General features: G+C 37.8%; 1 protein-coding gene across 10 annotated transcripts in view; it reads right to left on the bottom strand.

The window, feature by feature from the left end:
* Positions 1-15,109, bottom strand: part of PRKAA2 (protein kinase AMP-activated catalytic subunit alpha 2) — a 77,435-nt gene that overhangs the window by 25,657 nt on the left and 36,669 nt on the right. For 4 of the 10 annotated variants that reach the window (XR_008294904.1, XM_027059079.2, XM_053214119.1 and 1 more), the window contains 2 exons: positions 2,591-2,684; positions 1,756-1,900 (listed from right to left, as the gene is read on the bottom strand). Coding sequence is in view for 9 of the 10 variants with exons in the window: in XM_027059079.2 (XP_026914880.1) it covers positions 1,756-1,900; positions 2,591-2,684 (239 nt within the window). In the remaining variant the exon portion in view is untranslated. The other 6 variants (XM_053214115.1, XM_053214114.1, XM_053214117.1 and 3 more) reach the window with 5 other exon arrangements.

The following is a 15,109-nucleotide window of genomic DNA, read 5'->3' as shown; positions in this document are numbered from 1 at the left end:
AAAATTAACAACTCCATCAACAACAGATGTTGGCAAGGATGTGGAGAAATGGGAACCCTCTTGCACTGTTGGTGGGAATGCAAAGTGGTGCAGCCACTCTGGAAAACAGTGTGGAGGTTCCTCAAAAAATTAAAAATAGATCTACCCTATGACCCAGCAATACCACTGCTAGGAATTTAGCCAAGGGATACAGGAGTGCTGATTCATAGGGGCACATATACCCAAATGTTTATAGCAGCGTTTTGAACAATAGCCAAATTACAGAAAGAACCCACATGTCCATTAACTGATGAATGGATAAAGAAGATGGACTACTACTTGGCAATGAGAAAGAATTAAATCTTTCCATTTGCAACAACATGAATGGAACTAGAGGGTATTATGCTAAGTGAAATAAGTCAGTCAAAGAAAGACAGGTATCATATATTTTCACTCTTATGTAGAATTTGAGAAACTTAACGGAGGACCGTGGGGAAGGGGAAAAAATAAGTTTCAAACAGAGAGGAAGGCAAACTATAAGAGACCCTTAAGTACAGAGAACAAACTGGGGGTTGCTGGGGGTGGGGGGAGGGAAAAATGAGTGAAGAAAACTGAGGAGGGCACTTGTTGGGATGAGCACTGGGTGTTGTATGTAAGAAATGAATCATGGGAATCTACTCCTGAAGCCAAGAGTATACTGTATACACTGTATGTTAGCTAACTTGACAATAAATTATGAAGAAATAAATTTTTTTGATTTTAAAAAGAAAAGGAAGTGAAACAGGGAAACTAGTTTCCTTGTTTAAAAAATTTTTTTAATGTTTATTTATTTCTGGGGGGGAGGGGCAGAGAGAAGGGCGGGGGACAGAGGATCTGAAATGAGTTCTATGCCAACAGCACAGAGCCTGATGTGGGGTTCGAACTCATGAACTGTGAGATCATGACCTGAACTGAAGTAGGACACTTAACCAATTGAGCCACTCGGGTGCCCCAAAAGGGGCCTGCCCAAGTTTCCTAGTTTTTAAAGATTATACAAGATTATACAATATTGTTATTATTATATATTAACACATAATTATATGTTAATATATAATTATAATAATATTATAATTATATTATATATTATTATATAACAATTATCACTATTAAATATATACAAAATTATTACAAAAATTATAAATAAGCACTGCTGAACTCTGGTACCTTTCTATCTTTCTATAATCTCTCACCTCCTAATATTTTTGCCAAACTCTCTACTATGGTACTCTTTCCAGGTTTGTTTACCCCAGAAAGTGTTCGGTGCCTTAAATTTACATTTCACCTTTTTGTTTACTCTTGACCAAAACTCCTATTCTTTTAGCAAGTTGTTAGATTTTACCCTTGATCAATTCAGAAAGACTTTAAGTCTCCAAAGCTGCATGTAAATTTTCACTACCCCTCTTGAAGTACATTCATCAAAGGAAGTTTCCATATTTTCATTAGATTTTCAAAGGAGTTTGTGACCCCCACAAAAATAACAGTTAAGAATTCCTTTAGAAGGAAATGCAGATTAAATGGATTTACCTTGAAGCTAGCCCTAACTTCTCTGGAAGTATTTGCATTTTAAAAAACTGTTTAGATGAATACAATAAGGTAGCCTGGAGACTGCGCAACTAATCCCTTTTCATGGTATAGGATTTGCAAAGTTGAACCTGCAAATTCGTACCTTAACACTTGCTACTGACACATTTTTAAAAGGCAAGCAGTACATTTCTGAACAACCTTGGAGTTACATACCAAAATCCGCTATCTTGGCATTCATGTCAGCATCCAACAGCACATTCTCTGGTTTCAGGTCTCGATGAACTACCATATGCCTATGACAGTAATCCACAGCTGACAGAATCTGCTGGAAGAGGCGCCTTGCTTCCACCTCTTCAACCTAGCAAGTATAACAGAAGCTGCACTAAGAATATTTAGGACATCTTCATAGCAAGAGTTTCAGTTTTATAACCAACCCAAACGTAACTGTGTAAGCTAATTAGAACTGGGTCAGAATTTTCAACAAATCAGATAAACAAACCAAAAACTTGCATTAAAGGTCAACATGTTAATCAACAAGGTACTTCTGTGCTGCTAGGAAGATTTGATTTTCAATTAATATCACTAAATGTGCACAATGTTTCAGGCAATCAACAAACATAATGTAAAACAGAACTTCTATGAAAGTGCTCCGAAAAGAAAATAATTGAAGCTTCAACATGTTATACAACAGATTTTTCATTCTGAAAACACAAATATCATGTTGGCAACTAAGTGGAACATGTTCCCTAAAATCAGTAATTCAAAAGGTGTTTTTTAAGATTTTATTTTTAAGTAATCTCTACATCCAATGTGGAGCTTGAACGTACAACCCCAAGATCAAAAGTCACATGCTGCACTCACTGAGCCAGGAAGGAGCCCCTTGAAATGTATATTTTTAAGAAAGAAAATATGTCTACTATTCTGTATCTTTAGCTGGGCTTTATTACAGAAGCAACCCTGACTTTGTAGGTATCTTTGTGGTTTACTATTTCCTACTATCCTCTTTCTTAGCTTAGGGGTTTATCGTACTAGATAATAAGTTACTCACCCGTCCATGTTTACAGATGTAGTCAAATAATTCACCGCCAGACACATATTCCATTACCATAAAAAAATCTGTTGGAGTGCTGATCACCTGGTATCTTTTTTGTAAATAAAAAGAATCATAAAAAAATGTTAGTTTAATTTAAAAAATCAAGCTAGTATATTATTGCTACAATTTTATATTCCAGTGCTTTACAATATTTTAAGATGGCAACAAATTATCAAAACAATCACAGGGCTATAAACATAGCTTTACAAAATTCTCTCGTTTCTGAGGCTTAAGGACTTTTCTTCAGATCCTCTTCTTTGAAATCCGTCATTCTTGAAAAAGTAAGCATTAATTTCTCCATTTAAACAAATTTTTTTATAGTCTGGAGATCAAGTATCATATTGAAACATAAATTAAAAATACTCTTGTTAAGGTTAAATGATACAAGAGATTTAATCAGCAAAATGCAGAAAGTGGACAAATAACCATTTCTTCAACAAATAAAATGTGAGAAAAGAAAAAGGGAGGGGGGAGCTATAGGTTAAAAGTAAATCAAGGGGCGCCTGAGCGGCTCAGTCAGTTAAGCATCTGACTCCTGATTTCTGCTCAGGTCATGATCTATCACGGTTCATGACATTGAGCCCCACACTGGGCTCCGCACTTAGAGAGCGGAGGCTGTTTGGAATTCTCTTTCTCTCTTTCTGCCCACCCTGCCCTGATCTCTCTCCCTCCGTCTCTCTCTCTCTCTCAAAATAAAATAAACTTTAAAAAAAAATTTATGAAACAAAGTCTGAATACTGACTGGGTGGTTGATAATATTGTTAATCACTTTAATTTTTTAGGTGTTATAATGATTTATGCTTGTGTTTTTTAAAGAGTCTATATTCCAGAGCAGATAGTGAAAAGTTTAGAGATTAAAAACATAATATTTTGGGATTTACTTCAAAATAATTTGGGGTGGGAGAAGTGGAAAGAAGCAGATAAAACAGTACACTGGCAATCATTGAAGCCAAATGATGGATACATGAGGCTTTATCACTTTACTTTTGTATACATCAAAAACGTTCCATAGTAAAAAATTAAACAGACATATATATGAATGTGTGTTTATATATATATTTCTTAAATTGACTTCTTGGCAAAGCTGGGAACATTAAAAAAATAAGAATCTTAGCTCTACCTGAAAAAAATTTCATAAAAGACTTCTCCCCATATACACAATTTTAACAAAGTTTTGAAAACAAGTTAAATACAATTATTAAAGTTTTAACTTTGTTTATAAAGGATTATCTATAATCTGATTGTGAGCAATATGTAATTTCTACTGAGTTACTATTTAGGGCCACTAAGTATAGCTGTGTAGTTTTTGCATGGCTTCCAGGCACCCAAAGAAGACACAAGTAGGAGTTGAAAAGTAGCCCAGATGCTACCCTGTTCAATGTGTCAGAAGCAGGAGACCCCTTCGGTAAATTCGTCCACCCAGATAGAGTACTTTTTACTAATGTGCATGAAAGCAAGTATGTGCTACATGGTGGTTCTGGTTATTATTCCCCATTAAAAAGGAAAGGAAAATGGCCCGGTAGTTGGTCATGTAACCACATACTATGTATTTTAAGAAAAGATACATCATGTGTAAATTAAACATTTGAAAAAAGTAAAATATTAAAGCTACAGTATAAAAATGATTATAGATCTTCAAAAAAATATTCCTAATAGCAATCTTTAGTCTTTTGGATGAAAAATGACACAGTAACCACTTTATATAAACTAACACCACTGAAGAATAAAGTTAAGATTACTTCAAATGAACTATGAAAAGAGAATTTTACCTGAGAACTCCAGAAGAAATGGTTCTGTAAGAGCAATCTTACCAGGCACCAAACTCTAATTGAATAAAATGAATAGTGTGAAGCAGGAGCACCTAGTCAACTCACTGCCGGCTAATCTGGTTTATTAACAGAATTCTCTATCACTTTTCTGCTCTGTTACATCCTTGGGGCATAACAGAAAAAAAAGTGATGAAATTCTAATAAACTTAGCTGCTGATTCTTCCACGTATATCACAGGTCTTCAGTGGATACTGTTGGATTGAACTATTTCATGAAACTCTAACTCCAAAGTAGCCACGGTGCACATTAAAGGCCAATCTAGAGCGATGAAAACCACAGCCAACATTACTAATAAGCACTTATACCGTGTGCCAGACACTGAGCTATTCAATTGTGACATTTACTATTTGCTGCAAATCTACATGTATTGCACTCGGTGAGATCAACGGCTCCTGTCTCTAGTTGTGGAGCCTACACTCACTGAGGAAGACAGACATCAGACAAGTACTCTTTTCAAAACATGAATCTGTTCTTCAGTAGCCTCCTAATTAAAATCCTCAGGGAGTTCCCAGTGCTCTTAGGTGCTGAGTGAATCAGGCCCCCGCCTGTGTCTACACTGTCTCATCTTTGATTCCCACCACTAGAGGGCACTATTTCTTCCATTCGTTCATTCGTGCTGCACTTGCTCCTGCCTCAGCATCTGTCTAAGCAGTGCCTACTAACGTGAGTCCTGTACCATGACCTGTATCCGGACCTGTAACTGGCCACCAGTCAGCCTTTATATCTCCGCTTAAGCAGAGAAGGTCACTCCGTAAGCCCAGGTCACCCTCTCTGCTCTCACAGAGCACTCCCTTCCCTTCAGGGCTTGTACCTCAGCTGGTGGTCTATACAGTGATTGAGTGTGCACCTAGTGAAGTATCTGTAACAAAGCAGTCATTTAAATAAGTAAATAAATTAGCACTTTTATAATAATAATTGTGACCAGCTTGGAGCCAAAACCAGAATAATTAGGGCAACATTACAACAAAAATTCAATGAATAAAATTTCAGTTAACTAGAATGAAGTCAAGACAAGAAGAAACATGATTTTTAAAAGAGAAATCCTAAGAAAACAGTTTCTTTTTTTTCCTTAATTTTTTTTAACGTTTATTTATTTTTGAGACAGAGGCAGAGCATGAACAGGGGAGGGGTAGAGAGAGAGGGAGACACAGAATCTGAAACGGGCTCCAGGCTCTGAGCTGTCAGCACAGAGCCTGACGCGGGGCTTGAACTCACAGACCGTGAGATCATGACCTGAGCCGAAGTCGGACGCTTGACTGAGCCACCCAGGCACCCCTAAGAAAACAGTTTCATAGTGGGACTTAGGGAAAAAGGAAAATTCCAGGATTATGTTCGTAAACCTAGCCAGAGTAAGCTAAATTTTTGTGCCTTCCAAAATAATACCACATTGAAGCATTATAAGAAATTCAATCATGAAACTCATTCATATCATCATTTTCTTAATACAACAGAAAAGTAAACTAACATGCTTTAGAAACATTTTTCAGAAAAAGTATAATTAGGCAAAAAAATTCCAGTATCCCCCAAAACCTCAAGCATTCTCCAGCTGACCAAGTTATATGCATTTTTAAGCACTATCCATTTAAATAGCATACAGAACTCAGGAAAAATCTGTCTAAAGTTAGACAAAAATCAATATTCATGAGTAAACCTCCTTGATGGTTACATCCATAGAGATTTTAAAATTATATAGCTGCATATATAGCATATTTTTCTTTATTTAGAAGTGAGTTATTAAAGAAATTAGTAATCATTATTCTTAGTTCATTTATTGGTCCATGAATGGCCTACTTTTAATTACTATTTTTAATATAAGCACCTACAAACCCATCACCCAAACAAAAACCTAGGACCTGGACAATACCTTCCAGCTAACTACACAATGCGGTTCTCTCTCTTCCCCCTTCTGCTGCTTCTCCCCAAACAAGTTAGCCATCATCCTGAATCCCACTCCTGCTTCCCTTGCTTTCTCTTTCATGCATTTATGTGTGTGTGTGTGTCCCTTTATCTTCATATATATGTAAAATTCATACTGTTACGTACATTTTTATTTTAATTGCTCTCAGCTTTAAAAAAAGGGTATCAGGCTATATGTAGTATTTTGGGACCTGTTTTATTGATCCATCCACAATGCTGTGTTTGCTATACTTATTTGATGTGACCATTATATAATATTTCATTGTATTTATTGATCTACTCTCCTGTTAATGGAGAAGCTATTTATTCATCCAATCTACCACTGGAGAGTAAATTTTTTCCACAATTTTGCTACCATCAATTGCGCTGCTGTGAACATTCTTGTACATGGCAAGATTTTCTCTTTCATATACACCTATGAATGAAATTGCTGAGTCATAGTTTATGTGAATGTCCAATTATAGGAAATAATGCCAACTGTTTTCCAAAAACATCTTGGCAATACTAAAATGTTTAGAAAATCTGTGGATTTAGATATTCTCCAACCTTGGAAAACACCATACACATTTCTTATAAAATGCTCACTCCTGTCCTGTGCCCATTTTTATTAGGTTGGTCATACTTTCTTTATTTATACATGGATATACAGAAAAAAATCAGTATCTTCTCTAACATTCTAAAAGATTATTAATGTCTTGGTTATTAACTTGATAAAAGTATACATTTTTAATCAATTCCCACTGGATTTGGCTCTCATTTTTCTCTGTAAATAGACCTATATGTATTTCTAAAAACTAACAGCCGTAAAAAATGTACGTGTATATACCCATGCAATACTGTTACCAATGCATAATTTAACAAATCACAAATGTCATTAAATATCCAAATAGGTTTCCTGATTAGCTTATAATATCTTTTTGCTTTTTGTTTTAATATTTTAACTAAGGATCCAAATATAATCAATACATTGCAAATGATTAATAATGTCTCTCATGTTTCTTTTAATTTATATATGCTCCTCTACCTCTGTTTTCTTTTGCATTCTTTTGTTGAAGAAACCAGTGGCTTGTCCTGTAGAGGATTCCATGGTCTTATTTGGCTGATCCATCCTTTATGGCAACATAATGAACAATTTATAGCACCCTGTTAGATCTAGAGATTTCATCAGATTGCATTTTTTTAAAATTTTTTAATGTTTAACTTTGAGACACAGAGACAGACAGAGTGTGAGCAGGGAGGGGCAGAGACACAGGGAGACACAGAATCCAAAGAAGGCTCCAGCCTCTGAGCTGTCAGCAGAGAGCCAGACACGGGGCTCAAATTCATGAACCGTAAGATCATGACCTGAACCAAAATCGGACGCTTAACCGCTTGACTGAACCACCCACGCGCCCCTAGATCAGATTTCATTTTGATTTTTATTTTCCTTTGAAGGACTAGATGGTGCTGTGTACCTCCAGGCAAAGGCATACAATGTATGTCTTTCTTTTTTGAGAAATTAGCAGCCATTGCTGATCAGATCCTAGATTAATTCACACGGAAATTTTAAAAGCTAGCCAATTTGCATAATCTAATAATATATTATGATCTAAAGGGAACCCTCACTCAGGGCACCTGGGTGGCTCAGTTGGTTAAGTGTCCAGCTTTGGCTCAGGTCATGATCTTGGGGTTCGTGAGTTCAAGCTCCGCATCAGGCTCTGTGCTGGCTGCTTCAAATAACAGTGTCTCCCTCTCTCTCTCCTCCCCTGCTCACGTTCTCTCTCTCAAAAATAAATAAACCTTAAAAACAATTTTTTTAAAAAAAAAAATTAAGGAAACCCTCACTCAAAACCTTCTTACTCAAAAATCCCACTGTCTCTGAAGTACAGGCCATCATCAGATTACATACCCAATACTTTTTCTTGTTATAGTCATCAACCTATCTCCTTGCCCACTCCCTTTCATTCTGCCTTAATGTCTTTTTCCCCACTGCTACTGTTGTCATCATTTAGGGTGTACATGGAAGATCTGTCCAATCAATACATGGCCTCTAATTTCCTGGACCCCCTCATCCTCCACCACACACGGCCATGCTCTCCATGGTCATTTACTATCAAAGACTAACTCTTCCAATTACTCACTGGATTCCTTCCTCCCACCTACTAAAGGGCTTGCTTTCTGCAACTAGCTCTTCTTTCTCCTGTATCACTCTCTCCACCTGGACTGAACCATCCCCTTTGGTATACAAGCATTAATATCTTCCATCTTAAAAGCAGACCCCACATTCCCCTCTAGTTACCACTCCTATTTATCTCCTTACCTTTCAATAAAATTCCTGAATTGTATATTGTTAATAACTCCTCCTTCATCTCAAATGCTCTCCTAAGCCCCTCCTAACAGGATTTATGTTATGCCCTCATTACAATTAATAGGTCCTTTTTGAAAACACCAGCAATCTCCACCTTGCCAAATCTAATGATCAATTCTCAGCACCATCTTACTCAATATTTAGCAGTGAAAGGAATAGTTAATAATCTCTCTCACAAATACGTTCTTCACTAGACTTCAAGATACCAGATTCTCCTGGTTTTCCTCCAACCTTGTAACTGTTCATTTTCATTCTCTTCTGCTGGTTCCTCCTCATCTTGGACATCTTAACATCATAGTGCCCTAGAGATGAATTCATGAACTTCTCGTTTATCTGTACTCACATCCTTGGTGATCTCATCAAGTCTTAGGGCTTTAAATATCTTAACTACTAGTTATATGGTGAGGACTTCCAAGTTTCTATCTTACACGGTTCCTTAACTCCAGAATCACATATTCAGTAGCCTACTTTTATCTCTACTTACATGCTTAATAAGCATCTCAATATCATAAAACGAGGGGTGGCTGGGTGGTTCAGTCAATTAAGGGTCCAACTCTTGGTTTAGACTCAGGTCATGAGCTCATGGTTTGTGGGTTTCAGCCCTGCATCAGGCTCAGCACTGACAGTGCAGAGATTCTCTCTCCTCCTCTCTCTGACCCTTCCCCACTCGTGCTCACTCGCACTCTCAAAATAAAAAACTTTAAAAAAAACAAACGTAAAACCAAAATCAAATTCTTGATTCCACCCTCCACCTCTAACTTGTTCCTCCTACAATCTTCTCCATTTCACTTAATGGCAACTATTTCACTCTTTTATTTGCCAAAGCCAAATAACCTTGGAGTCAATCACTGACTTCTCTCCTCTCACAATCCACATCTAATCTCTCTCAGCAGATGCTCTTTACCCTACCTTGAAAGCATATACAGAAGATGCTTACTTTTCAACACCCCCCAACTATGCTCTATTCCAAGCCACCAAGAATACCGCAATGGACTCCTAACTAGCTTCCCTGCTTCAACGTAAGTCAGGTCATACCATACCTCTGATGAAAACTTTCTAATGGCTTCCCATCCCACTCAGAGTAAAAGCCAAAGTCCTTACAATGGCCTACACAGTTTGGCTCCCCTTTAGGTCTCTGTCCTCACCTCTTACTCCAATTCCCCCTGAATCACACTGCGTAGAGGACTGAATGACTCTGCTCCCTTGATCTCTGGACTGTATTTCCACCTCAGAGCCTTTGTATTTACTGTTCCCTCCATCAGTTATCTTCCTCCCCAGATAATCTGCATGGTATATTCCCTCACCTCTCCACTATCTTACAATATAGTTTACTAATATAAAGTTTACTATCTTCCCACCAACCCCCACTACACACGTACACACACAAATAGAAGCCCCATATGAGCAGAGATGCTATTATCAACTTTTTGTTTGCTGACGCATTCCAAGTGGCCTAAATGGTGCCATTTGCTGAATGAATGGATGAACAAACTAACTTTCTGGCCCTGTTTTCCTCCATTTCCCTACACATACTCTGTGCACCAGACGAGCAAGACTGTTGTTCCCAGTATACCATGTTCTTTACACTTTCATTTTTTGACTCTTGTTGTCCTCCCAGAACCATCAGGACCTTATTCAAAATGTCACCTGCTACTGTGCGAGGCGCTAGGGAGATAAACATGGTATCTAACATCTCCATTTAGATGTCCAATGGGATTCTCAACTTAACATGGCCAAAACAACTATCCTTAATGCCCACCTGTACCCCAACATGATTCTCCTCCATTCTTCCTATCTTGAAAAACAGCATCATTACCACCACTTAGCTGCTCAAACCGAAATCCAAAATCTCAGTTGCTCAGGCACACACGCGCGCGCGCGCGCACACACACACACACACACACACACAATATTTCTTATTCACTCTCTTGTCCTCAGTAATTCATTCGTTTTATCTCCAAACTACATACTGAATCCATCAATTCTCCCTACCTAGACCAGTATTGTCAAATAGAACTTTCTGCATTGACAGAAATGTTTTATGCAGTCTCTGTCCAATACAATAGCCACTAACCACATGTTGCTATTAAACACCTGAAAAACAGCTTCTGTGACCAGAGAACTAAATATTTTAATTAATTTAAATTTATGCTACATGTGGCTAGTGGCTACTATACCAGACAGCACAAATCTAGACTATCACTTTGGGTAAAGTCACCATAATCACAATGTCTCAGCTGGACTATAGCAACAGCTTCCTACCTGGTCTGCTTCCACTTCTGTCCCCACACCCATTCTACACTATAGTCATATCATGTCACTAGATGGCTAGATCTTAATCTTTTATTTTTTTAATGTTTCCTTATTTTTGAGAGAGAGAGCAAACAGGGGAGAGGCAGAGAGAGAGGATGACAGAGGATCCGAAGCAGGCTCTGTGACGACAGCAGAGAGCCCAATACAGGGCTCGAACTCACGAACTGTGAGATCATGACCTGAGCCAAAGTCAGATGCTCAAACAACTGAGCCACCCAGGTGCCCCAATAATCTTTCAGGTCTTAGTTCAAACTTTACCTCTTCAGGGAGGTCTTCCCCACAACCTAATCTGAATTAACACTTCTGCCTCACTAATCACACCCTGGAACAGAACCATATGGTTTCATTCTCCTCAAAGCACATAGCACTGCCTAAAGTAATCGTGTTAATTTGATTACTCCCTATCTAGAACTGCTAGATACCTCTAGAACATAAACTCCACAAGGGCAGAAACCATGTCTTTCACCACTGTATCCCCAATGATAGAACAGTTCCTATTATATAACAGGTGCTCAATAAAAATTTGTTAAATTAAAGAAAAAAACATAATTTCTGCTTCTAAAGAACTCGGTCTTGTGGGGGGAAACTAAAAAAAAAAAAAAAAAAAAAAAAGAGTGAGTACAATGCAATGCCCAGGACTTTAGAAAAGCTGACTGCTATGGTACAGAGAGGATGATACCTAACTCAGTCTTAGGGAGTAAAGCAGGCTTTCTAGAGGTAATCACATGTAAAGCCTCAGGTCTAAATGGCAAGTTGGAATTGGAAGCCTAGGGGAAGGGAGGTGTGGGAAAACTTTTCTAAGCAGAAGCAACAGCCAAAAGACAAGTAAAAGACCTAGTGACAATAAAAACAAACAAACAAAAAATGGACAGACTCAGGAGATACTTAGGAAAAAGTAGCTTCAGAACTCAACAATTAATTACATGTGATGGAAAGGAATTAAAGATTATGTCCAAGTTTTAGGCTCAGAAAATTGCATGAATGGTACGTTTACTAAACAAAAAACAGAGAAGTGTGGAAAAGAAAGAAAAGTTCAACTTAGTTTCAGATGATTCTAGGACTTCAGAATGGAATCATCCAATAAAGAGTACATGTGTTCAGAATTCAGGAGAAATACCTGCCCAGAAATACAGGTCTAGAAGTCTTGAGCACAAAGATGACAAATGACAACCAACATAATAGATGGGGGCACCCAAAGGCGGTTCACTAAGATTACAGTAGCTCACACTGCTGAAATGCATCATTATTTAATGGCCATGCAGAGAAAGAGGCCCATAAAGAAAAGTCTTAAGAAGTGGCAAAAAAGAAAGAAAATCAGAAGACTATGATGTCACAGAAACCTAGAGACTGCAACATTTCAAGGTGATGAACAATGTTAAAGAGCTGTCTACAGGCTGAATAAGATTTAAAAAATTAAAAAATAGGCGAAACCAGCTCTACCAAATTAGGAAGTATTCATCTTTTGATTAGTAAAATGAAGTTCCCCAAGAACTATGGTGGGGGCAGGGGGAGACAAAAATCAAATCAACAAATTCTAGTTCATGGGTAAGTCTGGAGTTTCCTTTGAATCCTGTTTACTCCTTTCGGTTTTCTCCCAGTGATATTTTTTCAATTTGAGTTAATAGAGGTATCATCCAATAAATACCCTCCATTCTTGGTTTTTGGTTTTCAAGCTTTCTTGCTAGAGAAACTAGAGGCCCATTCTGTAACAAGGGAACTATTCTTGGCAGCTAGTCCAAGACTACACAAAACAAACAAAACCACTGAAAGGATCAGGTCTCTCTCTCTATTTAAATCACTAACACTGTTAGAGGCTATGTCAATAAGCTTGTTCTAAACCAAGGATACATGAGTGCTTTTTCTTTTTTTATTTCAGTCCACAATTAAAGAGCAATCAAGCTGAATGGATTAAGCCCAAGGCTAGAAAGCAGAGCTTTAAACATTAAATTTACCTCCACTAATTACTTTCTGATCAACCCTAAGAACATTCTATATCTCCTACACAAAACAAATAATTAAATAATTATAATTATAAGCAAATAATTAAATAATCCTAAACCAGAATGAGATAATTAGCCAAAGTAAATTTAAAATTACAAATAATTATAGAAATGAAGGCAAGAAAACACTGGTACATAGGACAACAAAAATAAACATTTAAGGGAGGCTGGGTGCCTGAGTCAACTGAGCATCTGTCCTCGGCTCAGGTCATGATTTCACGGTTCCTGAATTCGAGTCCCACATCAAGCTCGCTGCTATCAGCGTAGGGCCCACTTCGGATCCTCTGTCCCCGTCTTTCTCTGCCCCTCCCTTGCTCACACTGTCTCTCTCAAAAATAAATAAACAGTAAAAAAATAACAATAATAAGCTTTTAAATCCTCATGACAGTTGCAACTGCTTACTGACAAAATCCGATCTGTGTTTGTAGGAATAGAACAGGAACTAGGACTCATACTTTAAATGGGCAAAGTTTCCTTGGGGTCTTTCAGGGTTGGCATTCTAAAAGGGATGAGGTTAAGGAACAAGGCAAATACAGAGGTATCTCCCTTCACTCTCATTCTGGCATGTGATACTTTTAGTCTGACTTCTCAGCTTTCTCCTCTCACAGAAGGTGGCCACTCAGTAAGGAAGAGCAAAGAGATTTAGCTTAGAAGTCACTCAGTAACTAGAATAAAGTCATTATTAACATGGAGTTGAAGTCATCTATGAACTGTTTCAAAAACAGTTAATCATGAAAGTGGACTGGAATCAGCATGTGGGTTGCCAATTCCTGCTTTAGACCAATGTTTATCAAATACTAGGCATTATACCAGTGCAAACACATCCTCATTTTAAAGTTAAGGAAACAAAGAATAGGAGAGGTGAGTCACCAAGCTAGTAGGTAGTATTTTAATTCTTAAGATAATCTTAAAAAATCAGTATAAATGTACTCTGGATCTTCTAGAATATAGGTCTTAGATGATAACCTTATAATCAATCATGTACTGCTGTGCAAATTCAGTGACCTTATTTGTTGTTTATGTGTATGATCAACTGAACTTCAAGTCAAGATCAAATGACACTGAAGCTTACTGTTATGAAGGAAGTTTTCATGGTAGTGGTTTGAGAGAGAACTGAGTCATCACAGTCACCAAATAGCACACCAAGCCCCTCCAAAAAAAGCCTTCTCTAAACAGTTGCATATTCATGTTGTTAGTAAGATGAATGGAACATACCAATTTGCAACAGTTCACCAACAATCAATGTACGCAGGTTCCAAATCCTAGCAATAAGTGGATTAGCCACTCATTTAAGGATTTCAAGAATGCTACTGTATTAGTTTCCTATTGCTGCCATACTTCAAATTTGGTGGCTTACAACAACAAAAATGTATTATCTTGTAGTTTTATGTAAGTCTAATACACCTCACTGGGCTAAAATCAAGGTTGTCAGCAAGGCTGTATTGCCTTCTGAAGGCTCTAGGGGGAAACTTTTCTATTTTCCAACTTTCAGAGCCTGCCTACATTCCTTGGTTCATGGCCCTCTTCCTCCATCTTCAAAGTCAGCAACAGCCAATTAAGTCCTCACATTTAACACTCTGACCTTGCTTCATCCTCAAACCTCTTTCTCTTAGTCTTCTGATTCCCTCTTTCACTTTTATTTATTTTTTTTTAATTTTTTTTAACGTTTATTTATTTTTGAGACCGAGAGAGACAGAGCATGAACGGGGGAGGGTCAGAGAGAGGGAGACACAGAATCTGAAACAGGCTCCAGGCTCTGAGCGGTCAGCACTGAGCCCAACGCGGGCTCGAACTCACGGACCACGAGATCATGACCTGAGCCGAAGTCGGCCGCTTAACCGACTGAGCCACCCAGGCGCTCCCCTCTTTCACTTTTAAAGGCCATTGTGATTACTATGGGCACACCCAGAAAATAAAGGAAAACCTCCCTATAGTCAGCTGATCAGCAACCTTAAATCTATCTCTAACTTTAATTCCCGTTTGCCATGTAATGTAACATAGTCAAAGAATCTAGGAAATAGGATATCTGGGGCAGGGGGATTATTCAGCCTACCACAGCTACTATGCT

This window comes from Acinonyx jubatus, chromosome C1, assembly GCF_027475565.1.
Source record: "Acinonyx jubatus isolate Ajub_Pintada_27869175 chromosome C1, VMU_Ajub_asm_v1.0, whole genome shotgun sequence".
NCBI lineage: Eukaryota > Metazoa > Chordata > Mammalia > Carnivora > Felidae > Acinonyx > Acinonyx jubatus.
Note: the sequence above shows the minus strand (reverse complement) of the source record. Positions and strands in the feature narration are given on the sequence as shown.